The sequence below is a fragment of the Pan paniscus genome, chromosome 18, assembly GCF_029289425.2.
Source record: "Pan paniscus chromosome 18, NHGRI_mPanPan1-v2.0_pri, whole genome shotgun sequence".
Taxonomy (NCBI): domain Eukaryota; kingdom Metazoa; phylum Chordata; class Mammalia; order Primates; family Hominidae; genus Pan; species Pan paniscus.
In genome coordinates this window covers 78,400,041-78,427,701 of record NC_073267.2, presented here as the reverse complement: position 1 = coordinate 78,427,701, position 27,661 = coordinate 78,400,041, and the positions used below count along the sequence as shown (strand labels likewise).

Here is a 27,661-nt window from a genome sequence, read left to right as displayed (position 1 = left end):
AAATATACAAAAAATTAACTGGGCGTGGTGCCAGGCACCTGTAATCCCAGCTACCGGGGAGGCTGAGGCAGGAGAATTGCTTGAACCCAAGAGGCGGGGGTTGCAGTGAGCTGAGATCATGCCATTGCACTCCAGCCTGGGCAACAAGAGCAAAACTCTGTCTCAAAAAAAAAAGTATGGAGAGACTGAGATGAGATTGGTGAGGAGGATTTCTCTGGAGTGAGCTGTTTGTTAAGCCAGGAGCCCATCCCTCAACTCATCAATAATGAAAAGACAATAACCCAATTTAAAAATGGACAAAAAATTAGCCAGGTGTGGTGGTGCATGCCTGTAATCCGAGCTACATGGGAGGCTGAGGTAGTAGGATTGCTTGAACCTGGGAGGCAGAGGTTGTTGCAGCGAGCTGAGATTGTGCCACTGCACTACAGCCTGGGAGACAGAGCAAGACTCTGTCTCAGAAAAAAAAAAAATGGACAAAGGGCCTTAATAGACATTTCCCCAAAGAAGACATGAAAATGGCCAATAAGCACATGAAAAGCTGTTCAATATCATTAGCCATTAGGAAACAAAAATCAAAATGACAATGAGATACTACTTTACTCCCACTAGGAGGACTATAATAAAAAAGGCAAGACAGGTAAAAAATTTTGGCCAGATGTAGAGAAATTCGAGCCCTCATATATTGCTGGTGGGAACGTAAAATGGTGTAGCTGCTTCGGAAAAGTTTGGCAGGTCCTCAAAAAGTTAAACATACAGTTACAATATGATCCAGCATTCTACTCCAAGGTATACAGGCAAAAGAAACGATAACATAGGTTCACACAAAAACTAATAGCATACACCAATGTTTATAGCAGCATTATTCATAAGAGCCAAATGGTGAAAATGACCCAAATATCCATCAACAGATGAACAGATAAGTAAAATGTGGTATATCCATATAATGGCATACTTTTTGGCAATAAGAAGGACTGAAGTACTGCTTCATGCTGCAATACAAATGAACCTTAAAAACATCATGCTCCAGTGCAGTGGTGTTTACAACTAATTAATCACAACCAGTTACAGATTTCTTTGACCCCTTTCCGCTCCGACTGCTTCACTTGACTAGACTTGAAAGAAGCCAATCACAAAAGACCATAAATTCTATGATTCCATTGATATGAAATGTCCAGAATAGGCAAATCTATAGAGACAGAAAATAGATGAGTGGTTGCCTAAGGCTATGAGCAGAGTGGGGAGAATGGAGAATGACAGCTAATGGATACGAGTTTCTTTTAAGGGGAACAAAAATATTCTAAAATTAGACTGACGATGGTTGCAAAACCCTATGAACATACTAAAAAACACTGAGCTGTACACTTGAAATGAGTGGACTGTATGTTACGTGAATTTTTGTCTTAATAAATCTGTTAACAAGAATAAAAAGAGAGAGAGAAAAAAAGAGCTGGAAATGTTCCCAAATGCTTCTCTAAAATTAAACACTCTTTTGTTATCCTCCATGTTACCTAGTGAGCAGCTGGATCAATTTACCCATCCCCGATATTTTCCTTATTTCCTGTCTTTGAGCTGTACTCTATAATTTAGTATTAGCAGAAAGTTAATAGACACAACACATCCTTTGTTGTTAAATTTTACCCAGTGTTTACCATTTTCCTCCAACATACACATTTCCTGTTTTCCCACTGCAGCTGGCTGCCAAAACCTTGCAGAGAGAATAATTACCCTTCCACCCCTCTTAGTTTCACAACAGTGCCAATCCTTGGTGCATAATCAAGTGTCTACAGAAAACTAATGGTTTGCTTGCCTCTCCAGGGGGCTTTAAATTCGCCAAACTGTTGACCAAACTATAAAGGTTTCCTCCCTCTTTTTTGGGGACCAAGAATAGGAGAAATGGCAGGATTCATTATTTCCAGATCTCTCTCTGCTTTTTAGAGGATAACTCCCTTGTTAGAAAGAAATTATCTGTTTGCTTTTTTTTTTTTTTTCTCCCTCTAAGTTTACTGACTTCCAAGGCATACCATAAAGGGTTTTCACCAAAATTTAGTCACAATTACTCTTACCCCTATCCTGACAGTACTTTCAAGTCTTTCCAACATTCCAAACCCAACCACTTGGCAGTTTTTCATCATGCTATTTCTTAGATGGGACATGGTCTTTCTGAAAGTTAGTAGGCCACTGTTCTCTAATTTAGAACATCTGCTTTCTAGACTGCTCTAATAATTTCTTATCTCTCCATAATCTGAAAAGTCTACTAATATTCAGAACAGGATAGAAGACCCCTCTTTTCAGAAGTCTATCCATGAGACATTAAAAAATAAAAACAGCATTATATTCACATAGTCACCATGTCATCTTTCAATCTCTGAGCAATCTGATTCCATATTTGTGTGCCAGGTCAACCCTCAAAGGGTAGACTCCATTTTCAAAAATAGTGAAATTAAATAAAAGGGTAGTAAACATTTCACTTTACAAATAAAGTGAGTGAGGCCGGGCACGGTGGCTTACGCCTGTAATCCCAGCACTTTGGAAGGACAAGGCAGGGGGATTGCTTGAGGTCAGGAGTTTGAGACCAGCTTGGCAAACATGGTGAAACCCTGTCTCTACAAAAAATACAAAAATTAGCTCAGCGTGGTGGTGGGTGCCTGTAATTTCAGCTACTGGGGAGGCTGAAGCAGGAGAATCGCTTGAACCTGGGAGGTGTAAGTTGCAGTCAGCCAAGGTCATCTCACTGCACTCCACCCTGGGTAACAGAGGGAGACTCTGTCTCAAAAAAAAAAAAAAAAAAAAAAAAAAAAAGAAATAAAGTGAATGCTTTGGAGAATGAGTTTGCATTTTCTATCTATGAATCTACTAGTATCATGCAGAAAGCTTAAAGCAAAACAAAAGCATCTGCCTTCTTATCTGAAAGAATGTGATTCACTTTATACTCTCATATACTGCCGATGGGAATGTAAAATGGTGCGGTCACTTTGGACAACAGTCCAGAAGTGCCTCAAACAGTAAAACAAAGAGTTACTACATGATCCAGCAATTCTATTCCTAGGTATATACCAAAGAGAAATGAAAACATAAATATACACAATAATGTTTACATGAATGTCCATAGCAGCATTATTAATAATAGCCAAAATGTTATTATGGCTATTATGGAAACAACCTAAATGTCCATTTACTGATGAATAGATAAACAAAATGAGGCATGTTAATACAAGAGAATACCATTTGGCAATGAAAAGAAATGAAGTATGGCTCCATGTTATAATATCATGCAAAGTGAAAAAAGCCAATCACAAAAAAAACACATATTGTACAATTCCATTTATATGAAAGGTACACAATAGGCAAATCTTGAGAGAGAGAAATTTTTGTATTCTTAGTAGAGACAGGGTTTTGCCATGTTGGCCAGACTGGTCTTGAACTCCTTACCTCAGGTAATCCACTCATCTTGGCCTCCCAAAGTGCTGGGATGACAGGCATGCTTGTACACTTTATTTTTATTTTTTATCTTTTCTTTTTTTGAGGCAGAGTCTTGCTCTGTTGCCCAGGCTGGAATGCAGTGGTGTGATCTCAGCTCACCACAGCCTCCATCTCCCAGGTTCAAGTTACACTTCCGCCTCAGCCTCCAGAGTAACTGGGATTACAGGCACGTGCCACCACATCCAGCTAATCTTTGTATTTTTATTTACTTATTTATTTTGAGACAGAGTCTCGCTCTGTTTTCCAAGCTGGAGTACAGTGGCACAATCTCGGCTCACTGCAACCTCCGCCTCCCGGGTTCAAGTGATTCTCCTGCCTCAGCCTCCTGAGTAGCTCGGACTACAGGCGCGTACCACAACGTCCGGCTAATTTTTTGTATTTTTAGTAGAGACAGGGTTTCACCATGTTAGTCAGGATGGTCTTGATCTACTGACCTCATGATCTGCCCGCCTTGGCCTCCCAAAGTGTTGGGATTACAGGCATGAGCCATTGTGCCAAGTATTTTTTTTTTTTTAATAAAACTGGTTTATTGAAGTATACCTTAAAAACCATAAAATCATTTATTTTAAATATACACTTCAGTGAATTTTAGTAAATTTACAGATTTGCAAAACCATCACAATATAATTTTAGAACCTTTCCTTCATCAAAAGATCCCTTGTGCCATTTGTAATTGCTCCCTGTCCTACCTACTAAATTCACATACAGGTTTTTCTATGAACACGTTTTCTTTTTTTTTTTTTGAGACGGAGTCTCGCTCTGTCACCCGGGCTGGAGTGCAGTGGCACAATCTCGGCTCACTGCAAGCTCTGCCTTCCAGGTTCACACCATTCTCCTGTTTCAGCCTCCTGAGTAGCTGGGACTACAGGTGCCTGCCACCACGCCCGGCTAATTTTTTTATATTTTTAGTAGAGACGGGGTTTCACCATGTTAGCCAGGATGGTCTCAATCTCCTGACCTCGTGATCTGCCCGCCTCGGCCTCCCATAGTGCTGGGATTACAGGTGTGAGCCACCGTGCCCGGCGTATATGAACAAGTTTTCATTTCTCTTGGGTATATACCTAGTAGTGGAATTGCTGGGCCCATATGATAACTCCAGGTTTAACTTTTTGAGGAAATGTCAAACTATTTTCCAAAGCAGCTGTACCTTTTTATATGAAATACAGTTTTGAAAGCTGTTTTCTAATGTAAAAGTGTTGAGCAGTAAATTATTATAAATTTATTAAAATAAACTTTATTTATTATTTTTATTTTTTATAGAGCTTGGGTCTCACTATATTCACCAGGTTGGTCTTGAACTCCTGGCCTCAAGTAATCCTCCTGCCTTGGCCTCCCAAAGTGCTGGAATTATAGGCATAAGCCACCACACTGGGCCTAAAATAAACTTTAAAGAATATTTATCCTACTTCCATCTAGCCATAACACAATGAATTTCATTTGCTTTCCAAAAGCATATACCACATATATTTATAAGACTGTGATAATAAAGAACATAACATTTAGATTCTTAGTTTTCATTCACTTTTTTTCTATGAATAGAAAAGCAAGTTTTCATTCTTGTTATATATTTATGTAGTCATTTGCAGGAATCATTTATTCAGACTTAATTTGTTATGACAGTAATTACTATCAAAAGTTATAAAGTAGATTCAATTATCATACACTTTTAGGAAGACTATAGTATTGAAAATGCCCGTCAATTTCTTTTTTTGTTTGTTTGTTTGGAGACAGAGTCTCGCTCTATCCCCCAGGCTGGAGTGCAGTGGCATGATATCGGCACACTGCAACCTCCACCTCCTGGGTTCAAGCAATTCTCCTGTCTCAGCCTCCTAAGTAGCTGGGATTATAGGTGTGTGCCACCATGCCCGGCTAATTTTTGTATTTTTAGTAGAGATAGGGTTTCGCCATATTGGCCAGGCTGGTCTTGAACTCCGGGCCTCAGGTGATCTGCTCTCCTCGGCCTCTCAAAGTGCTGGGATGACAGGCATGAGCCACCATGCCCAGCTCCATGTCAACTTCTTCAATAGACATGCTTTCATCAGTGGCATTTGCCAGTTAGAGAAACTAAACTATTTCAACATTTAGAATAAATGATGTAATTAACAAGGTTTCAAAAATATATCAGTTTTTTCACTTAAAAAGGTCAGCTTGCCAGGAGCAGTGGCTCGTGCCTGTAATCCCAGCTCTTAGGGAGGCAGAGGCAAGAGGATAGCTTGAGCCCAGGAGTTCGAGACCTGCCTGGGCAATATAGTGAGACCTCATTCTCCACAAAAAGGAAAAGCAACAACAACAAAAGACAAAAAACGTCAGCTTACAGTTTCTGGTTTTCAAAGTGAAAAGATTCTGACAGCTTGGAGCTTTAGATTAGTCATTCCAACGGTTCAAGTGCTAATTAAAAGGTAAAATTATTTTAAAAGGCTGGGAGCAGCGGCTCACACCTGTAATCCCAGCACTTTGGGAGGCTAAGGAAGGAGGATCGCTTGAGGCCAGGAGTTCAAGACCAGACTGGGCAACGTGGTGAGACCCCATCATCTCTACAAAAAAAGAAAAAATTTTAAAAAATTTTAAATAAGAAGTAAATAAAAACATTAGTGACTCAGATTACCAACCTTAAACACATCCTCAATGCATCTACTAAGTTCTTCTTCTGTCACCAAAATAGTTCCTGGTACCATGTCACTCTCTGAAAGCTCTAGAAAATAAACACACAAAATTACCCATATTTAGTGCCTCACTGAATAGGACATACTAAAGCTAAGGAAGGAAGCTTTACTAGAAAGATGGCTCAGTAAGTAACACCTAAGATCAGAAAATGGTTATCATTGAACAATATACCATTCATACACATTTCATGGAATATATGATACCACTGATTATAAACATGCATTGTTATTTTATGTATCACTAAGAAAAAACACCAACGTTGCCAATTAACCTATAGCACATTATCACTTAGAATTTTCATTTTAGGCCAGGCATGGTGGCTCACGCCTGTAATCCCAGTATTTTGGGAGGCCAAGGCAGGCGGATCACAAAGTCACGAGTTTGAAATCAACCTGGCCAATATGGTGAAACCCCATCTCTACTAAAAATATAAGAAGTTAGCCGGGTGTGGTGGGGCAGGCCTGTAGTCCCAGCTACTCAGGAGGCTGAGGCAGGAGAATCGCTTGAACCCGGGAGGCAGAGGTTGCAGTGAGCCGAGATTGTGCCACTGCACTCAAGCCTGGGCAACAGAGTGAGACTCTGTCTCAAAAAAAATTTTTTTTTCATTTTAAACTTAATTGAATAAAAATTGGGGATTGGATGAAATGAAAATGGCAGAGTTGGCCAGGTGTGGTGGCTCACGCCTGTAATCCCAGCACTTTAGGAGGCCGAAGCAGGCGGATCACAAGGTCAGGAGATTGAGACCATCCTGGCTAACACAGTGAAACCCCGTCTCTACTAAATATACAAAAAATTAGCTGGGCGTGGTGACGGGCACCTGTAATCCCAGCTACTCAGGAGGCTGAGGCAGGAGAATGGCATGAACCTGGGAGGCAGAGCTTGCAGTGAGCCGAGATCATGCCACTGCATTCCAGCCTGAGTGACAGAGTGAGATTCTGTCTCAAAAAAAAAAAAAAGAAAGAAAATGGCAGAGTTAATAGTTGTATCTAGGTGACAGGTACATAGGAGTTCATTATATAATCTCTATAATATGTGTTTAAAACTTTCCCTTCAAAAAGTTTTAAAATAGTTATATTTTATTTTTATTTATTTGAGACAGGGTCTTGCTCTGTAACCCAGGCTCTGGAGTGGAACTGTGTGATCATGGCTCACTGCAACCTCAACCTCCTGGGCTCAAGTGATCCTCCCACCTCAGCTTCCCGAGCAGCTGGGAATACCGGCATGCACCACCATGCCCAGCTAATTTTTAAAATTTTTTCTAAAGACAGGGTCTCATTATGTTACCCAGCCTGGATGCAAACTCCTGGGCTCAAGCGATCCTCCCGCCTCACCAATCCCAGCACTTTGGGAGGCTGAAGCAGGAAGATCGCTTGAGCCCAGGAGTTCCAGACCAGCCTGGACAATATAGAAATAAAAATTAAAAAAAAAGTTTTTAAAGTTTTATAATAAGTCTTTCTATTTATTTAGACATAGTTTTATCATATATTATTATTATTATTTTGAGCAAGGGTTGCACTCTGTTGCCCAGGCTAAAGTGCAGAGGTGTGATTATGGCTCACTGCAGCCTCAACCTCCCAGGCTCAAGCGATCCTCCCACATCAGCCTCCCAACTAGCTGGGGCTACAGGTGCTTGCCACCATGCCTGGCTAATTTTTATATTGTTTTTTGGTTAAGACGGGGTTTTGCCATGTTGCCCCAGTGGTCTCGAACTCCTGGGCTCAAGCAATCTGCCCGCCTAAGCCTCCCAAAGTGCTGAGATTACAAGCATGAGCCACCACGCCCAGCCATGATTCTTGATTGAATTCTGGATTAAAAAAAAATAGTTCTAAAACAAATTATTGAAACAATTAGAGAAGTTTGAATGGAATTTGTATATTATATCAAAGCATACTGTAAAAATGTTAAATTTCCTGAGTGTGGTAATCGCTTTGTGGTTATGTAGGAGACTGACATTTTTCTTTGGGAATGCATACTGTAGTATGTAGGGGTGAAGTGTTGTAATGTCTGCAACTAAGTCTCAAATGCTTCAGAAAAGACATGTTTATATGTATAGAAAGAGAGAAAGATAAAATAAATGTGGCCAAAATGTAAAGTTATTCAGTCTAGGTGATTTGTATATGGGTAGTTCAATATACTCTTCTTCAAACTTGTAAGTGAATTTGTCAAAATAAAAAGTTGGGGGGAGGGGAAGGAAAACTAAAGACACTGATATAACACAGATTTAAATCATTTAAACGTGAAATACTGAAGAAGGTCCTTCAGAGGCACACCCAGCCACCACACTTCCTCCTTTACCTGCTGTATTCAAACATCGATGAAGAGGAGCTAACACTGGCTGGAGCAAATACTTTGCTGCCAAATGTGGGCGTTCTCTTGACAAAGTTATAAAGGTAGTGGTGGCAACTCTCTGAAATTGTCGTGCTGTCAATTTATCTTGAAAGTGAAATAAATCCAGAACCTACAAAAAAACTACAAGAAGTAAATACCAGTTTTTTGCAAGGAATATGACAGTAACTAAAAACAAAAAGCATGAATTTCTTTAAGACAAAAAATAAATTCACCTCAATAACACTGATTCAACAGAATTCTTTTAATTTAACATACCCAGTATCAAAGGGTAAGAGAGCTGAACAGGCAGTGTTTTTATTTTTAAAAAATTTTTTTGGCCGGGTGTGGTGGCTCACGCCTGTAATCCCAACACTTTGGGAGGCCGAGGCGGGAGGATCACGAGGTCAGGAGATCGAGACCATCCTGGCTAACACAGTGAAACCCTGTCTCTACTAAAAATACAAAAATCTTAGCCGAGTGTGGTGGCGGGCGCCTGTAGTCCCAGCTACTCAGGAGGCTGAGGCAGGAGAATGGTGTGAACCCGGGAAGCAGAGCTTGCAGTGAGCGGAGATCGCGCCACTGCACTCCAGCCTGGGAGACAGAGCAAGACTCCATCTCAAAAAAAAATTTTTTTTTTGCCCACCTCTCATACTTGCAGTGTTTTTATTAAATAATTTTATCAAATTTATAAAATACAGCCTCATTTTAGGCATACGCATAGGGAATATTAAGAAAACTCCCTCCACATTTTTCTTTTTTCTTTTTTTTTTTTTTGAAATGGAGTCTCGCCCTGCCGCCCAGGCTGGAATACGGTGGTGCAATCTCGGCTCACTGCAACCTCCGCCTCCCGGGTTCAAGCAATTCTCCTGCCCCAGCCTCCCAAGTAGCTGGGATTACAGGCACACGCCACTACTCCCAGCTAATTTTTGTATTTTTAGTAGAGACGGGGTTTCACTATGTTGATCAGGCTGGTCTCAAACTCTTGACCTCGTGACCCGCCCGCCTCAGCCTCCCAAAGTGCTGGGGTTACAGGCGTGAGCCACCGTGCCCAGCCCCACATTTTTCATGTATCAGATTTGCAAAGATCAAAAAACTTTGTAACACATTGTGTGGGTAAAAATGTGGGAAAATAGGTACATAAAGCATATCGATCAAAAATTTAAATGCATAAAACCTTTGAACCAATAATTGCAATTCTAGGAATTTTTCCTATGGTAATACTGGTAGTTATGTACAAAGACTTATGGATATTAACAGTAGTGTAATTTGTAATAGAAAAAGAATGGAAACAACTCAAAGGTGCATCAACAGCAGGCTGGTTACATAAATTACAGTACATTAATATGATGAAATACCATGTGCCCATGAAAATGAATGAAATGATCTCCAAGGTACACTTTTTTTTTTTTTTTTTTTTTCAGATGGAGTCTCGCTCTGTCACCCGGGCTGGAGTGCATTGGTGCAAACTCAGCTCACTGCAACGTCTGCCTCCCAGGTTCAAGAGATTCTCTATCCTCAGCTTCCTGAGTAGCTAGGACTACAGGTGTGCACCACCACGCCTGGCCAATTTTTGTATTTTCAGTAGAGTTGGGGTTTCTCCATGTTGGCCAGGCTGGTCTCGAACTCCTGACCTCAAGTAATCTGCCCACCTCAGCCTCCCAAACTGCTGGGATTACAGGAGTGAGCCACTGTGCCTGGCCAAAGTACACAATCAATGAAAAAAAGCAAAATGAAAGAGGGCATGCTGCATGCTATCATTTAGATACAAATTAGCACTGGCCTGGCGTGGTGGCTCACGCCTATAATCCCAGCACTTTGGGAGGCCGAGGCAGGCGGATCACCTGAGGTCAGGAGTTCGAGACCAGCCTGACCAACGTGGAGAAACCCCATCTCTACCAAAAATACAAAATTAGCCGGGTGTGGTGGCGCATGCCTGTAATCCCAGCTACTCGGGAGGCTGAGGCAGGAGAATCGCTTGAACCCGGGAGGTGGAGGTTGTGGTGAGCCAAGATCGCACCATTGTACTCCAGCCTGGGCAACAAGAGCGAAACTCTGTCTCAAAAAAAAAAAAATTAGCATTAATTTTACCATCATGTGTATATGTTAATGTATATGTGTATGCACATACATGTTAATATACACATACATTAACATATGCACATATGATGGTATATGCATAATACACAGAATATCTCTGGAAAGAAATTCATAGCAGTGACTACCTCTGAGGGACTGGAGAATAGGAATGGGAGGGAGACTTAGTTTTCGGTTTACTCTTTTATGCTTTTTAAATTATTTGCATGTTAATTTACCTTGTTTATTTAATATTTGCCTTTAAAAACTAATTAAAAACACATAGAGAGAAAAGATAATGAACAAGATAAAACTTGAGTTTCATATTCTAGCTCTGAGAGCAAGCTGGGCAAATCATTCAGTAGTGGTGAGGCATTCTTTTTTTTTTTTTTGAGACGGAGTTTCACTCTTGTTGCCCAGGCTGGAGTGTAATGGCTCAATCTCGGCTCACGGCAACCTCCGCCTCCTGGGTTCAATCCGTTCTCCTGCCTCAGCCTCCCAAGTAGCTGGGATTACAGGCATGCGCCACCACACCCAGCTAATTTTGTATTTTTTTTTAGTAGAGACGGGGTTTCTCCATGTTGGTCAGGCTAATCTCGAACTCCCGACCTCAGGTGATCCGCCTGCCTCGGCCTCCCAAAGTGCTGGGATTACAGGCGTGAGCCACTGCGCCTGGCCTTGCCATTCTTAAACTGAACAATTAGGTCAGTCTCTTCCACCGGTTTTTATTCATTTATTAAGAAGGCTCCTCACTAAACAATAAACTTAAATATTATACTGCTTTTATCTCAATACTAGAGGAACATTAAAAGTCCTCTTTCTGTAAATAAGCAGATAATCCTCAAATGATCAACAGAAACAAAAAGATTTACCTGGGGGCAGATGTCCCTGTAGTAATTCTCTGGTGAAAGAGACTGCTGGGGACAAGAGGCCAAAATCTTTGCGATCAGGTCACACTTCTTCCAGTCAGCAGCCGTCACCTCAGCATCACTTCCACCAGCTGCTCCCGCTGGCACAATGGAGAGAGATGTCAGCAGCTCACAGCAATTCCCCACAGAAGGTCCCATGTAACAAATTTGTCTTAAAATTTAAGGTAAAATGCATTTATCTTTTCTACTGAAAATAGTTTATTTTTTTCTATAAGATAATCTACCCTTCTATACTTTCCTTTTTATGTTTTTTATTTCCTATTTATTTATTATTATTATTTTTTGAGACGGAGTCTTGTTCTGTCACCCAGGCTGGAATGTAGTGGTATGATCTCAGCTCACTGCAACCTCTTCCTCCCAGGTTCAAGCGATTCTCTTGCCTCAACCTCCCGAGTAGCTGGGATTACAGGAATACACCACCATGCCCAGGTAATTCCTTTCTATTTTTAGTAGAGACAGGGTTTTGCCATGTTGGCCAGGCTGGTCTCGAACTTCTGACCTCAGGTGATCTGCCCGCCTCAGCCTCCAAAGTGCTGTGATTACAGGAATGAGCCACCGCGCCTGGCCTATACGTTCCTTTTGATGCTAGTTTCTGGGAAATTCAGAGAAAAACTAGCACTTAGTCACTATAATGATATTATTCATATAACTGGAATACTAGCTTCACCATGTTTATTACTATTATTATTCTGTCTCCTTGTATGTATCATTTCATTTAAACTGTCTTAAGCCACAGCCGTAGAGTGACAGGGACCAGAATTACTTTACCGTCTTAAGCAATTATAAAATTGGACAAAATATATAAACAATGGTTTCCAGACAATGGACAACAGGCAGCCCAGGACAATGATCCCTGAGAGAAGGGAAGCAAACAAACTGAGCTTGACGACTGCCCTCGTTCACTGACTGGAGAGAGTTTTCAGGCGATAACAATAGCAGCCCAAATGAAGCCTGGCATCTTGTTCAGTGGAAGAAACATAGTTCAGAGTTCAGGGAGGCCAAAGCAGCTGGAATTTTCGGGCAAAATACCAGAAGGGAGGAAGTTACACGTAGAGAGAGTTCCAAAGATCTGCAGAAGGGTCCTCTCTCAAGTCTTTGGTAGAGTATGATACACGTATGTGTGAAGAAAATACCAAAGCCTGGGGCAATAACCACCAGAAAGGAGTAGGGGGGAACAACCCCCACGGTTCATAAAGGCTGGGAAGAGTTGTGTTCCCACTAGCCAGCCTGGGAGGATCTCCTAATACACAGGGAAACAACTAGAATTCTCAGAAGTGTATTATCTTAGTACAATCTGTATTGTTACACTTAGTACAATACACTTAGCATAATACAATAAGGGGTTAAATTACCTTAAAGGTTGCTGTAGAACCACACTAACAGAGCTGAAAAGCCAGGATCAAAGGGACTAAACTAACTCCAAGTAACTTAATTGCATTCCAGAACAAAGTCCAACTAAGGAATATAAAAATCTGGCACTCAGCAATGTAGAATAAAAATGTTCAGCATCCAGTCAAAAATTACCAGGCATATCCACATGAGGAATTATTATTCAGTCATAAAAAGGAATAATTTTTATGGAGGACTGATTCATTCATGTTATAATATGACTAAACCTCGGCTGGGCACAGTGGCTCACACCTGTAATCCCAGCACTTTGGGAAGCCAAGGCAGGTGGATCACCTGAGGTCAGGCATTTGAGACCAGCCTGGCCTACATGGTGAAACCCCGTCTCTACTAAAAATACAAAAATTAGCCAGGTGTGGTGGTGGGCGCCTGTAATCCCAGCTACTTGGGAGGTTGAGGCAGGACAATCGCTTGAACCTGGCAGAAGGAGGTTGCAGTAAGCTGAGATCATGCCATTGCACTCCAGCCTGGGTGACAAGAGCAAAACTCTGTCTCAAAAACAAACAAACAAACAAAAAACATGAATAAATCTCAAAAACATTATGCCAAGTAAAGGAAGCCAGACACAAAGACCATGTATTGTATGAAATGCCAATACAGGTAAATCCAAAGAGACCAGGAGGTGAAGCAGTACTTACCAGAATCTGAGAGGAGGGGAGAATGAGGAGTGGTGATTGCTAGTGAGAATGAGGGCTTCTTTGGGGGGACATGGGGGGAGGGTTGAGGAAAATGTTCTGGAAATAGATATTGGTGATGATTGCACAGCTCTGTGAATATACTAAACACCACCAAACTGTACTCTTTAAAAAAAAAAAGTGACTTCTGGCCGGGTGCGGCGGCTCACTCCTGTAATCCCAGCACTTTGGGAGGCCGAGGCAGGTGGATCACCTGAGGTCAGGAGTTTGAGACCAGCCGGGCCAACATGGTGAAATCCCATCTCTACTAAAAATTAAAAAAAATATATTAGCTGGGTGTGGTGGCACGAACCTGTAGTCCCAGCTACTTGGGAAGCTGAGGCAAGAGAATCTCTTGAACATGGGAGGCACAAGTTGTAGTGAGCCAAGATTGCGCCACTGCATTCCAGCCTGGGAGGTTGCAGTGAGCTGAGATCACGCCACCGCACTCCAGCTTGGGCGACAGAGTGAGACTCCGTCTCAAAAAAAAAAAAAAAAAAAAAAAAGTGATTTCTATGGTATGTGAATAACATCTAAAAAAAAAAAAAAATTACCAGGCATGCAAAGAAGGAAAACAATATGGCTTATAATTAGAATAAAAAAAACAACAGAACAGGCTGTGGGCAGTGGCTCATGTCTGTAATCCCAGCACTTTGGGAGTCCAAGGCGGGCGGATCACCTGAGGTCAGGAGTTCAAGACCAGCCTGGCCAACATGGTGAAACCCTGTCTCTACTAAAAATACAAAAATTAGCTGGGCATGAGGACGCACACCTGTAGTCCCAGCTACTTGGGAGGCTGAGGCAGGAGAATCTCTTGAACCTGGGAGGCAGAGGTTGCAGTGAGCAAAGATCATGCCATTGCACTCCAGCCTGGGTGACAGAGCAAGACTCTGTCTCAAAAAAAAAAAAAAAAAAAAAAAATCAGTAGAACAGACCCCAAAAAACAGAGATAACAGAATTAGAAGACAAGACCATTAAGACAACTTTTTTTTTTTGAGACAAGAGTCTCACCCTGTCACCCAGGCTGGAGTGCAGTGGCAAGATCTCGGCTCACTGAAACCTCCACCTCCCAGGTCAAGCGATTCTTCTGCCTCAGCCTCCTGAGTAGCTGGGACTACAGGCATGCACCACTAATTTTTTGTATTTTTAGTAGAGGCAGGGTTTCACCATGTTGGCCAGGCTGGTCTCAAACTCCTGACCTCGTGATCCGCCCACGTTGGCCTCCTAAAGTGCTGGAATTTCAGGCTTGAGCCACTGTGCCTGGCCCATTAAGACAACTATTAAAAATTTGCCCTTGGCCAGGCACAGTGGTTCAAGCCTGTAAACTCAGCACTTTGGGAGGCCAAGGTGGGTGGATCACTTGAAACCAGGAATCCAAGACCTGCCTGGGCAATATGTCAAAACCCTGTCCCTACTAAAAATACAAAAATTAGCTGGGTGTGGTGGCACATGCCTGTAATCCCAGCTGCTCAGAAGGCTGAGGCACCAGAATTGCTTGAACCTGGGAGGCGGAAGTTGCAGTGAACCAAGATCATGCCACTGCACTCCAGCCTCGGAGACAGAGCAAGACCCTGTCTCTGGGGAAAAAAAAATTTTAAAGACAGAGAAAAATAAAAAAGACATAGAGAAAAAAAGACACACACACAAAAAGAGCATTAGTAATTGGCAGGACAACATTAAACATAATATTTGGTGTCATTCAAATCTCAGAAAGAGAGATCTGAGGGGAGTACAGAAAAAAATATTTGAAGATAATGTCTGAGCAATTTCCAAATATGGCAAACACTATAAACCCACAGCTCCAAAAAGCAGAAAAAAAAAATATAAAGAAACCAACACCACACCAAGGTACATCATAATCAAATTTCTAAAAACCAGCCATAAGAGAAAAATCTTAAAAGCAGCCAGAGGGAAAAATGGTATATCATTTATAGAGGAACAAAGATAAGAATGATAGCAGACTTCTCATCAGAAATGACACAAGTCAGAAGACAATGGAATATCTTTAAAGTACTAAAAGAAAAAATAAATGTCAACCTAGAATTCTATGCCCAATAAAAAATATCTTTCAAAAAGGAAGATGAAGTAGACTTTTTCAGACAAACAAAAGCTAGAAAATTAATTGCCAGGCCAGGTGCGGTGGCTCACACCTGTAATCCCAGCACTTTGGGAGGCCGAGGCAGGTGGATCACCTGAGGTCAGGAGTTCAAGACCAGCCTGGCCAACGCAGTGAAACCCTGTCTCTACTAAAAATACAAAAAAAAAAAAAAAAAAATTAGCCGGGTGTGGTGGCTGGCACCTGTAATCCCAGCTACTTGGGAGGCTGCAGCAGGATAATCGCTTGAACTCAGGAGGCAGAGGTTGCAGTGAGCCGAGATCGTGGGCAACAAGAGCGAAATTCCATCTCAAAAAAAAAAAAAAAATTCATTGCCAGTAGACCTACACTAAAAGAAATGGTAACTAAAGTTCAGGCAGAAGGAAATTTGCACTGAAATTTTGATCTACATAAAGAAATAAAGACCACCAGAAATGGCAAATATGCAGGTCAATATAAACCTGCCTCAAACCATTTTGGGAAAGAAACAAGGTATGAATAGATAACAACAAATATATACATGCACAAGTTGGGGGAACTCATAGGAAAGAGGGTTCTGATTTTCTTATAGTAGCTCTCAAATCTGCATGCCCTTAAGTGAGGTCTAACCCTTCTTGGAAAAGGAAGATGCAAAGACCTGTTTGTAGGGGACAACTTCTTATGGGTAACTGATCATTTGTTATTTCATTGGCCCTAGAAGCCACTGTGGGGAGAACTGAGGGGAGGCAATATTATAGCCACTCTAGACCAAATCTACCAACGTCTGCCAACCACACTGACCTCACTTTTGTCTGATGGGACCAAGGTACATTATGCCAGAAATGAAGTCAAGATTTATTCTTCTAGCTCTCTTCCTTCTTCCCCACATATCGAGCCCTTCATGAAGTTTTGGCAACTCTCCTCCTTAAATATCTCTCAAACCCATTCATTTCTCTCCATTTCCATGGCCACTGCATTAATCCAAGCCTCCATGATTCCTCAGATGTCTGCCTTTTAACTGATCTCCCTGCTTCTGCTCTTACCCAATCCATTCTTCACAATACCTCCAGATAGATATTTCTAAACTGCAGATTTGATCATGTTCTCTCTTTCTTAAAACTGTTAATCGTTTCGCATTTCCCTCAGAATAAAGTTCAACATCCTGAACTCAGCCTATCAGGCCTCCCTGAGGTGGCCCCTAGCCACCATCCCTGCTCACCGCGCACCACTCTACCTGCACTCTGCCCTCACTACTCTACCCACGTGGAGATTTCCTCAGAAGCACTATGCTCATTTCTACTTCAGTTCCTCATACATGCTACTCTCTCTGCCTATAACTATCTTCCCTCTCTCTTCAGCTAGTTAATTCCAACTCAGCGTTCAGGGCTCAGTTTAAATGCCATTTCCATAAAAAAAAGCCACTAAGTTTGTGGTAAGTTGTTGCAGTAACAATAGGAAACTAACAGGCTTGGGATAAGGGAGATAAGAGACTGAACACACAAAAAAGGCAAAGTGTTCACCAGGATAAAAGTGAAGGGGATCCTTGGATGGCAGCTGAGTAGAAGGTAACCAGGATTGAGTAAAGCAAGTCAGAAGACTCAGAGAAAGATGTTTCCAAGAAGATAAAACTGATAGAATATCTGGTGGGTTTTTGTTTGTTTGTTTGAGACAGGATATCACTCTCCCACCCAGGCTGGAGTGCAGTGGTGTGATCATGGCTCACTAAAGCCACAAATTCCAGGGCTCCAGCAATCCTCCTGCCTCAGCCACCTGAGTAGCTGGGACCATAGGTGCGCACCACCACACCCAGCTAATTTTTGTATTTTTGGTAGAGATGGGGTTTCCCCATGTTGCCCAGGCTGGTCTCCTGAGCTCAAATGATCCACCTGCCTTGGCCTCCCAAAGTGTTGGGATTATAGGCATGAGCCACCATGCCCAGCCTATTTGATGTTTTTGAATGTATTAAAAGGAGATTTAAACAAAAGAGGGACAGCTTGAGAAAAGATTAGTGATAAGCACATAGAAAACTAATCAGATGTACAAAAAAAAGATTAACTCCAGGAAGTACAAAAGATTATGTAAAAAAAGAAAGTAATCATAATATACAATATAGATCAGCTGTAAATAATAATTACAGAGTTACACTAATATAAACACTGAATATTGATCTAACCAAAACTGAGATATAAATATATTACGGAGATGTGAAAATAAAAATGTACTTGGGGGAATGATGGCAGTGTTATGAAAGAGAACAAGATCCTCTTCCATACATGGTGAGAGGTAGATACATGATGCCTGAAACTGAAAAAATTATGAATTCCCATATATTAGTTAGAAATATAGAGGTAAATGGCCAGGATCATGCCTGTAATCCCAGCACTTTGGGAGGCTGAGGTGGGTGGATCACGAGGTCAGAAGATCGAGACCATCCTGACTAACACAGTGAAACCCCGTCTGTACTAAAAACACAAAAAATTAGCTGGGCGTGGTGGCAGGAGCCTTTAGTCCCAGCTACTCAGGAGGCTGAGGCAGAAGAATGGAGTGAACCCAGGAGGTGGAGGTTGCAGTGAGCCAAGATCACGCCACTGCGCTCTAGCCTGGGTGAAAGAGCAAGACTCTGTCTCAAAAAAAAAAAAAAAAAGAAAAAGAAATATAGAGGTAAATACCAGAAAAAACTCACTGAAAGAGTTCAAAGTGGTTGCTTCTAGAAATGGGAAATGGATTGGAATGGTGCCAAGGACTGCTATTTTTCACTATAAGTCTCAGAGAACTATTTGACTTTAAATGATGTACATGTCTAATTTTCTCTAAAAAATAAAAAACATAAATTAAAAACTACTACCATGCTTAGCATTAACTTTTTTCCTATTAATGAGAACTTAGATAATATAATTAGGGAAATGACTCTAAAACTTCATGCCAAAGTTTGCATCTCAAAGGTATTTCTGGCTTCAAGAAAATTATTTTACATTTAACTTTTTTTTTTTTTTTGAGACAAGGTCTTGCTTTTTTTGTCCAGGCTGGAATGCAGTGCCATGATCATGGCTCACTATAGCCTCGAACTCCTGGGCTCAAGTGATCCTCCTGCCTTAGCCTCCCAAGTAGCTGGGACCATAGGCGGGCACCACCATACCTGGCTATTTTTTTTTATTTTTTGTAGAAACAGAGTCTTGCTATGTGGCCCAGGCTGGTCTTGAACTCCTGGCCTCAGACAGTCCTTCTGCCTCAGCCTCCCAAAGTGCTGGGATTACAGGTGTGAGCCACCGCACCTGGCTTTATTATTATTATTATTATTGAGACAAAGTCTCATTCTGTCACCTAGGCTGGGGTGCAGTGGCACGATCTTGGCTCACTGCAACCTCCACCTCCAAAGTTCAAGTGATTCTCCTGCCTCAGCCTCCCAAGTAGCTGGAGTTAGGCGCCCGCCGCCATGCCAGGCTAATTTTTGTATTTTAGTAGAGACGGGGATTCACCATGTTGGCCAGGCTGGTCTTGAACTCCTGACTTCAAGTGATCCACCCGCTTTGGCCTCCCAAAGTGCTGGGATTACAGGCGTGAGCCACCGCGCCCGGCCCACACCTAGCTTTATTTAACATTTACTTTAGGGTTTTTACTTCAACTTTCTGTGTAATGTTTTCCCCAGATAGAATAAATTATTTGAAATGGCTTACAATATTGTTCAATAAAATAGGCAGTGTATCACAAGTGTTTTAGGAAAAGAGCAAGAGAATTAGTTTCTTTGGAAAAGAAGCTCATTAAGGGCCTCTAAGTTTAACCTGTTCAATCCCTGCAAGGATGGAGTTTAGTTTCAGTCAGGTTTTAAAGGTAAATACTAAAGACCAATAATTCACCTCAGACTCTGACTCAAAGGAAAACAGATACCAAAGTCACAGAAACATTTTATTTCTTACCACCTGCTCCTTCCAAAATGCCCCGGACTACTGCCTGAACACCATTAGGTCTCATTAACCTTTCAGAGAGCAGCTGTCCACATAGACGCCGAAGCCAAGCTGGGGCCCGACACCTCATCTGTGTCTTCACATCTGTGCAGGACTGAGAAAAAGAAGAAGGTGTGAATTCTGAATGTCACTGAAATAGATATGATGGCCGGGCGCAGTGGCTCATGACTGTAAAAAAAAAAAAAAAAAAAAAAGGAGAAATAGCTATGATATGCAGACTTATTTATTTATTTAGAGATGGAGTTTCACTCTTCACCCAGGCTGGAGTGCAGCGGCAAAATCTCGGCTCACTGCAACCTCCACCTCCTGGGTTCAAGTGATTCTCCTGCTTCGGCCTCCTGAGTCACTGAGATTACAGGCATGCGCCACTATGCCTGGGTACTTTTTGTATTTTTAGTAGAGATGGGGTTTCACCATGTTAGCCAGGACGGTCTCAAACTCCTGACCTCAGGTGATCCACCCACCTCAGCGTCCCAAAGTTCTGGGATTACAGGCGTGAGCCACCGTGCCCAGCTAGACATTATTTTTTAAAAGTCCTGAGTCATACTGACAATTAACAGTGTGCTATACAGACTTCAAAAGAGCAACATTTTTTCCTTAAAAAAAAAAAAAACTTTACAAAACCTTATTCTGCATTACTTTTAAGAAAGTAAAAAACAGTGAAAGTGAAAAATCAATGAAATTTCAAACTCAGAAACAGACAAACGCATCAGCAATTAAAATGTAGATCTTCGGAACACAAAGTTAATGCAAACAATCTCTGAATGTAGCTCTGACAATCAAATCCAGCTTCCAAGGAAGATTCTTATGAACGTTATTTGCCACTAAGAGGGTAGTTCACAACAGGGAGGGAGCATTCCAGCCCTTGCCTCTGTGGCATTAGCAACTCTGATTCCTGTGACACAGTTCAAAGAAAGAGTTGGATTTCTTTTTTTTTTTTTGAGACGGAGTCTCACTCTGTTGCCCAGGCTGGAGTGCAGTGGCACGATCTCGGCTCGCTGCAACCTCCACCTCCTGGGTTCATGCCATTCTCCTGCCTCAGCCTCCTGAGTAGCTGGGACTACAGGCACCTGCCACCATGCCCGGCTAATTTTTTTTTTTTTTTTTTTTTTTTTGTATTTTTAGTAGAGACGGGGTTTCACTGTGTTAGCCAGGATGGTCTCGATCTCCTGACCTTGTGATCCGCCAACCTCAGCCTCCCAAAGTGCGCCACCGCGCCCGGCCGGATTTCTTTTGTATTTCTTTCCTGCCCCAGTATGATCTGCAAGAAAGAGGTGGATTTCTTCAAGGGCTCCTTTCTGGGAGTTCTGTGGAGCCACTGTGAATAAACAGACTTGGTGTCCCTTATTGCTGAGGGTGGAGTAAACTCACTTATTAGCTGGTTTTGGCATACACCTCACAGCTCTTCCATCTCAGTTCCTCTTCTATCTTTTGAGAGTGAGTGCATACTTTGTTCTGCTTTTTCTTGTTGGGTACTTTTCAGAGGCCTATCCCCTGCAGAAGGTGCTGCAGTTTGAATGTTCTAGCCCTTATTTTGGGCTAGAACATTGATCATGTTGCTGTCAACCACTGCATTTTTTTTTTTTTTTTTTGAGACGGAGTCTTGCTCAGTAGCCCAGGTTGGAGTGCAGTGGCGCGATCTGGGCTCACTGCAACCTCTGCCTCCCAGGTTCAAGCAACTCTTTGCCTCAACCTCCAGAGTAGCTGGGATTACAGGCTCACGCCACCACGCCCGGCTAAATTTTTGTATTTTTAGTAGAGACAGGGTTTCACCATCTTGGCCAGGCTGGTCTTGAACTCCTGACCTCATGATCCACCCGCCTCGGCCTCCCAAAGTGCTGGGATTACAGGCGTGAGCCACCGCGCCCGGCACCACTGCACTTAAGTATGTAAGCCTCAAAATTAGTAACAGAAATATTTCATCCTAACTCTCCTGTCCTCTCTCTTTTACTGAATTATTACCATTTACTGAGGGATTATGGTGTGCCAGGCACATCATAAGTAACTCTCATATAATCTCAAAAGGGACTTACAAGGAAGGCATTGTAATTATCCCTATCTTATGGGTAAGAAACCTGAAGAATGGAAAGGTTTACAAATTCAAACACCTGCACACGGGGGTTGAATCCCAGAGAGGCCTGATGGAAGGCTTACAGTAAGATTCTAAGGATGAGATGAAAATTACTCAATTAGGAGATATCTCTGTAGCCAGCTTCAGCTGGTCCTTGCTCCTGACCTACAGCTAATTCCTTTGGCTTCTCACTCCTTTTCTTTTGTTTTTTTTTTTAAAGACAAGATCTCACTCTGTTGCCCAGGCTGAAGTGCAGTGGCCCGATCACAGCTCACTGCAGTCTCAACTTTCTGGGCCTGAGGAATCCTCCCACCTCAGCTTCCAGAGTAGCTGGAACTACAGGCGCATGCTACCACACTTGGCTAGTTTTTTATTTTTTATCTTTTGTAGAGACGGGGGTCTTGCTATGTTGCCCACGTTGGCCTCAAACTCCTGACCTCAAGTGATCCTCCTGCCTCAGCCTGCCAAAGTGCTGGGTTTACAGGTGTGAGCCACAGTGCCTGGCTGGCTCCTCACTCTTTACACACCTAGATTCATAACGAAAATGTAGGTACTAAAAGCAAACAGACAATTCCATCTATATCATCAAATTAAATCATTTCAGATAAACTTTTTTTTGCTCTTGTTGCCCAGGCTGGAGTGCAATGGTGCGATCTCAGCTCGCTGCAACCTCCGCCTCTTATGTTCAAGTGATTCTCCTGCCTCAGCCTCCCGAGTAGCTGGGATTACAGGCATGCGTCACCATGCCCGGCTAATTTTGTATTTTTCGTAGAGACAGGGTTTCTCCATGTTGGTCAAGCTGGTCTCGAACTCCCGGCCTCAGGTGATCCACCCACCTTGGCCTCCCAAAGTGCTGGGATTACAGGCATAAGCCACCACGCCCGGCCTCAGATAAACATTATTTTTAAGAAAACAAAGAAACTATCTTATCCCTAGCAGAATATATACTGCTACATGTTTGAAACAAAGGAACTAAGAATAGAACCAATAATATATCTAGTTTTAATTTCTTGACTTCAAATACATTATCCATTCAAAGAATTAGTGTCCAGATAGTTGTGCTAAAAGAATGCTTTGTCAAACAGCACATTTTAGTTAAAAAAAGAGATCTAGTTTCAGAATGAATAAAATATATCTCACATAAAATTGCCATAAGTCTTTTTTTTGAAACTGAGTTTCACTCTTGTTGCCTAGACTGGAGTGCAACGGCAGGATCTCGGCTCACCGTAACCTCCGCCTCCCAGGTTCAAGCAATTCTCCTGCCTCAGCCTCCCAAGTAGCTGGGATTGCAGGCATGCACCACCACACTCAGCTAATTTTTTTTTTTTTTTTGTATTTTTAGTAGAGACAGGGTTTCTCCATGTTGAGGCTGGTCTCGAACTCATGACCTCAGGTGATTCGCCCACCTTGGCCTCCCAAAGTGCTGGGATTACAGGCGTTAGCCACCGTGCCCAGCCAAAATTGCCATAAGTCTTAAAAAAAGTGATCATAATATTCTTGGGAAAAGTGTCCATCATTTCATTAGAGAAAAGGTCTTTTAAATTATCCTAAGGGTCAGCGTCATCTAGTTTTATAAATATCATTTTATGATGTAAAAGATGAAAAAAGGCTCAACTAGATCATTCGACAGGGAACTAAAGTTATTTAATTTTCCAGAAGAAGACAGCAAACCACACATTATCATTAATGAGTCACCCCCAAGAGTCCCTAGGCCTGAGTACCTGGGGTGGTCCTCCCTGGAGGATAAGCAGTTCCCGGACTGCTAAGGGCTGATAGACTTGATCCAGCATGTCTCTCAAGGCCCCCCTGGATAGGGTTCTCTCCTCTTCAGTTAGAACCTAAAAGAAATATGCACTTGGCTTTAGTGGAATTCAAACCAGGCAGACAATAGAAGGTAAAGTTTTACAACACTGTACAGAGATACTTGTGAGAGGAGCGGAAGGAACGCTTCTATCCTCTCTTGATTTCCTTCCACATGGGGGAAGCTGTACTACTAAAACATTCCTGGTCCTCTCTCCATCTCGCTCACTCCACTTCTGGGCAGGTTATGAGGCTGATCTTATGGCTGAGGGTGGAGTAAACTCACTTACTGGCTGGTTTTGGCAAGCATCGCTCAGCTCATTCCTCTTCTGTCTTTTGACAGTGACTGCACATTTTCTTCTGCTCTTTCTTGCTGGGTATTTTTCAGAGGCATATCCCCTGCAGAAGGTGCTGCAGTTTTCCAGTGCGCCTTAAAATGGGTGAGTAGCGGCAGTGTCTAATTCTGAAGAGCACTGTTTTGTCTCCTGCCAGGCGCGGTGGCTCATGCCTGTAATCCCAGCACTTTGGGAGGCCGAGGGGGGCGGATCACCTGAGGTCAGGAGTTCGACACCAGCCTGGCCAACATGGCAAAACCCCGCCTCTACTAAAAATACAAAAATTAGTCAGGCGTGGTGGTGTGTGCCTGTAATCCCAGCTACTACGGAAGCTGAACCCGGGAGGCGGAGGTTACAGTGAGTCAAGATTGCACCACTGCACTCCAGCCTGGGCAACAGAGCAAGCCTCCATCTCAAAAATAATAAATACATAAGTAAGTAAGCAAGCTGGATGTGGTGGCACATGCCTGTAATCCCAGCTACTCGGGAGGCTGAGGCAGGAGAATCTTTTGAACCCAGGAGGCGGAGGTTGCAGTGAGCCAAGATTGTGCCACTGAACTCCAGCCTAGGTGACAGAGCAAGGCTCCGTCTCAAAAAATAATAATAATAATAAAAATAAATAAAAAATTAAAAAAAAATGTCTCCATCTATAAGCTATATCCTCCAACTTTGCCTTTATGAGCAATAGAGGTAACATTGTTTATCTCTCTTACTCTTCTTAACTCTCTTTTAATTCATTTGGAACTTGGGCAGCAAAGAGGGGGTACAATTTTGGGGTACCCTTGAGCCATAACAGTACAATTCTCCTTGGTGATTACTGCTCAGGGTCAAACAGTCAGGGTCCTGCCCATTACCATTTCACATACTGAGGTATGGGTTACTTAGAACACAGCTATTGGTGGGACTTTGTCCAGCTTCATAATGTACACCCAGCATGTTTCCCCTCTGTCAACTCCTTCTCTTGCCGTCCTACTTGGTTCTTTCTCTGTGTTTCCCTTTTCATTTCTCTCTCCTGCCTGAGATCCCTGGGCACAGTTTAGCCTCAGTAACAGTAATAAGACCTGTCAACCTGGGTCACACTACCTCAGGGAAGTGCAGGCAGGAGGTGCTGCTAGAAGTGCTGCTAGAGGTGCATAACCCTGCCGGAAAGAGGACGCACTCTGCTCCTATCACATAAAGGCCCCAGGGAGCTCAGAATTTCATGCCAACACTTGGATGATAGTGGCTTTTAGGCAAATGTTTATGAATGTAGGCAGGAGAGAGAAGAGAAAAGGAACAAGGACAACGATGACACAGGCAGGTGACAGAGAAACGAGAACATTGTGAAACCTGGCTGTGGAGGCTGGGGAATCACTGCGCCTGGGGGCCGCACTGACCCTTGAGACATTTACATCTTAACGGGGGCCGCACTGACCCTTGAGACATTTACATCTTAACGGCTTCTGCTGGCCAGTGCCTATGCTGATGCCAGTGGTCCTCTCATGGCGGGGGTAGTGCTTCCTGCTGCATCATCCCTGTAAGTCTTATCTCCCCAGTCAGCATGTGAGTTATTTGAAGAAAAGGACCATGTCTTATGTGTCTATGATCTCCACAGCAACTTCTGTAGTCTGGATGCTCAACTGCTTATTGGACTGAGTGACAGTAAAAATGGGCATATACCCCTAACACCTAATAATAACAATGAACATTGACAGAGTTCTGCAGTGTACCAGGTGCTCTATATGTGTTATTTCATTTAACCCTCCCAAGCATTTAATGAGGGAGCCATGATACTAATATCAGTAGGAATTATCACTACTAGAGATTGGGCCAGATACTTGACACACATTATCCTTAATCCTCACGACCACCTTCCGAGGCAGGTATTATGATACACATTTTATAGAAGAAGAAACAGAGGCTCAAAGAAAAACAGCCTGCTATAGCTGTTTCCCAAAATGACAAGGGACAGGTGAAATGGACTCTACAGGTGTGCAAAGGACGAGCACCCAATAAATGAAACCTGCGCCCACCCCCAAAAGATTCATTTATCCATTGGATATGCTTTGGCATATCCAGTTCTGAAGAACTAAGAGTTGCCTTTTATAACAACTATCCACAAATATATACACACATTCATACACACACAATCTCTCCCTCTCTCTTTCTCAATGTATATTTACCTCTTCTGCAGGTGTTAGCAGTTTTCTTTTGGTTGGGCAGAATCCCAGTTGGCACAGACCTGCTGCGATATCCCCAAAGTGGTGGCAGAAGATCAAGCTCCCCAGAGATGTGTGCTGAGCAACATTCAGAAGGGCCTTGCAGCTGGTGTACAGTCTTCGAGTTGCATCGGGGGCAGCATCAAAACACACCACGTCTTGAACGACGGCACCAAACTCAGTTCTATATCTCAAAGGGACTCCAACACCAGGCATGAGATAGGGGCAGACACCCAAGGTAACTACAAACTGTAAAACAAACTGGACAGTCTTCTGTTGTGAGATACTAAGTGCATCGGGGCTCAGGGCAGGAGCAACTTCCGGAGTCCTAGGGTTGGGTTTACCTGGATTGAAATTAGCTGCAAGGAGGATCATGGTTTCCTTCAAGCACAAAAGCAACAACAAGGTTTGAGAGGTAAAACTCCAAGTGACATCCACAGAGTTTTGTGGCCATTCTGCCTTATCAGCAATTTCATCTCTTAGGAGTTTCAGATTCTTCCACTGAGGATCCTTCAGAAACTTGTCCTCCAAAGCAGACAGGTTAGATTTTAAAGTAGCCAACAAGACATCATGTTTTGTGACCTGTAGTGAACTTGAGCCCGAGCCTTTTGAAGAAGAAAAAAAGGAGAGATTATACACATAGAAAACAAGCTGCACTTCCCCCTGTGGAATGCCCTGCCTACTCCAGTTCATCCTCGCAGGCCGGGCGCCACTGTCACTGGCTCTGGAAAGCCTCCCCCAGGGGTACCAACCCAGCCTATGAAGAATTTAAGACCACATTTTCTGCCTTCCCACAGCACTTTGCATGTAATTGGAGTAGTGTCCTAACGTTACAGTTCATCTAGTTTGTTTCTATTCCCCACATGTTTTTAGGGCAGAGACCAGGTCTTAATCATCTTACTGGGCTTAAATTGTAGCCAGAAAGAAATTTAAAAGCTGAACATTTACCATAGAACATGCACTCAGTCCAGCTGTTCTAGGTGCTGGGGATAAAGCACTGAACAGAACAAAGGCTCTGGCCAGGTGCGGCAGCTCATGCCTGTAATCCCAGCACTTTGGGAGGCCAAAGTGGGATGGTTGCATGAGCCTAGGAGTTCAAGACCAGCCTGGGCGACACAGTGAGACCCCATTTCTAAAACAACTAAAAGAATCAGCTGGCTATGGTGGTGAGTGCCTGTAGTCCCAGCTACTCAGGAGGCTGAGGTGGGAGGATCACTGGAGCCCAGGAAGTCGAGGCTGCAGTGAGCTGAGACTGCGCCACCACACTCTAGCCTGGGTGACAGAGCAAGACCCAGTCTCAAAAACAAAAAACAATAACAACAAAAAAACAGAACAAAGGCTCTTCCTCATGGAACTTACATTCTAGTGAGGAAGATCACAAAATACGGACACAGGGCTCAAACATTAATTTAACCACATCGTTTCCCCCCAGAATATGTATTTTCAACAGATATCTATTTCCTATCAAGTATGTTCTCTGACTACAATGGCATTAAGACAGAAAGTATTAACAACAAAACATCCAAAAAGCCTTAAATGTTTGGAAATTAAACAATGTACTTCTAAAATAATCTACGGTCAAAAAAGAAATTACAAGATTTCCAACTGAATGCTAACGAAAAACATCAATATTTGTTGGAAATAACTAAAGCAATGCTTATAGAGA

The 27,661-nt window shown here is 42.6% G+C and overlaps 1 protein-coding gene across 3 annotated transcripts in view; it reads right to left on the bottom strand.

The window, feature by feature from the left end:
- The window catches only part of TANGO6 (transport and golgi organization 6 homolog), a 242,128-nt gene that overhangs the window by 199,153 nt on the left and 15,314 nt on the right, over nt 1-27,661 (bottom strand). For all 3 annotated transcript variants that reach the window (XR_010110278.1, XM_055100397.2, XM_003814560.5), the window contains exons 2-7: nt 25,960-26,600; nt 23,384-23,500; nt 19,544-19,685; nt 11,418-11,554; nt 8,440-8,602; nt 6,090-6,172 (exon numbers count right to left, since the gene is read on the bottom strand). Coding sequence is in view for 2 of the 3 variants with exons in the window: in XM_055100397.2 (XP_054956372.1) it covers nt 6,090-6,172; nt 8,440-8,602; nt 11,418-11,554; nt 19,544-19,685; nt 23,384-23,500; nt 25,960-26,600 (1,283 nt within the window). In the remaining variant the exon portion in view is untranslated. The remainder of the gene's footprint in view (nt 1-6,089; nt 6,173-8,439; nt 8,603-11,417; nt 11,555-19,543; nt 19,686-23,383; nt 23,501-25,959; nt 26,601-27,661) is intronic.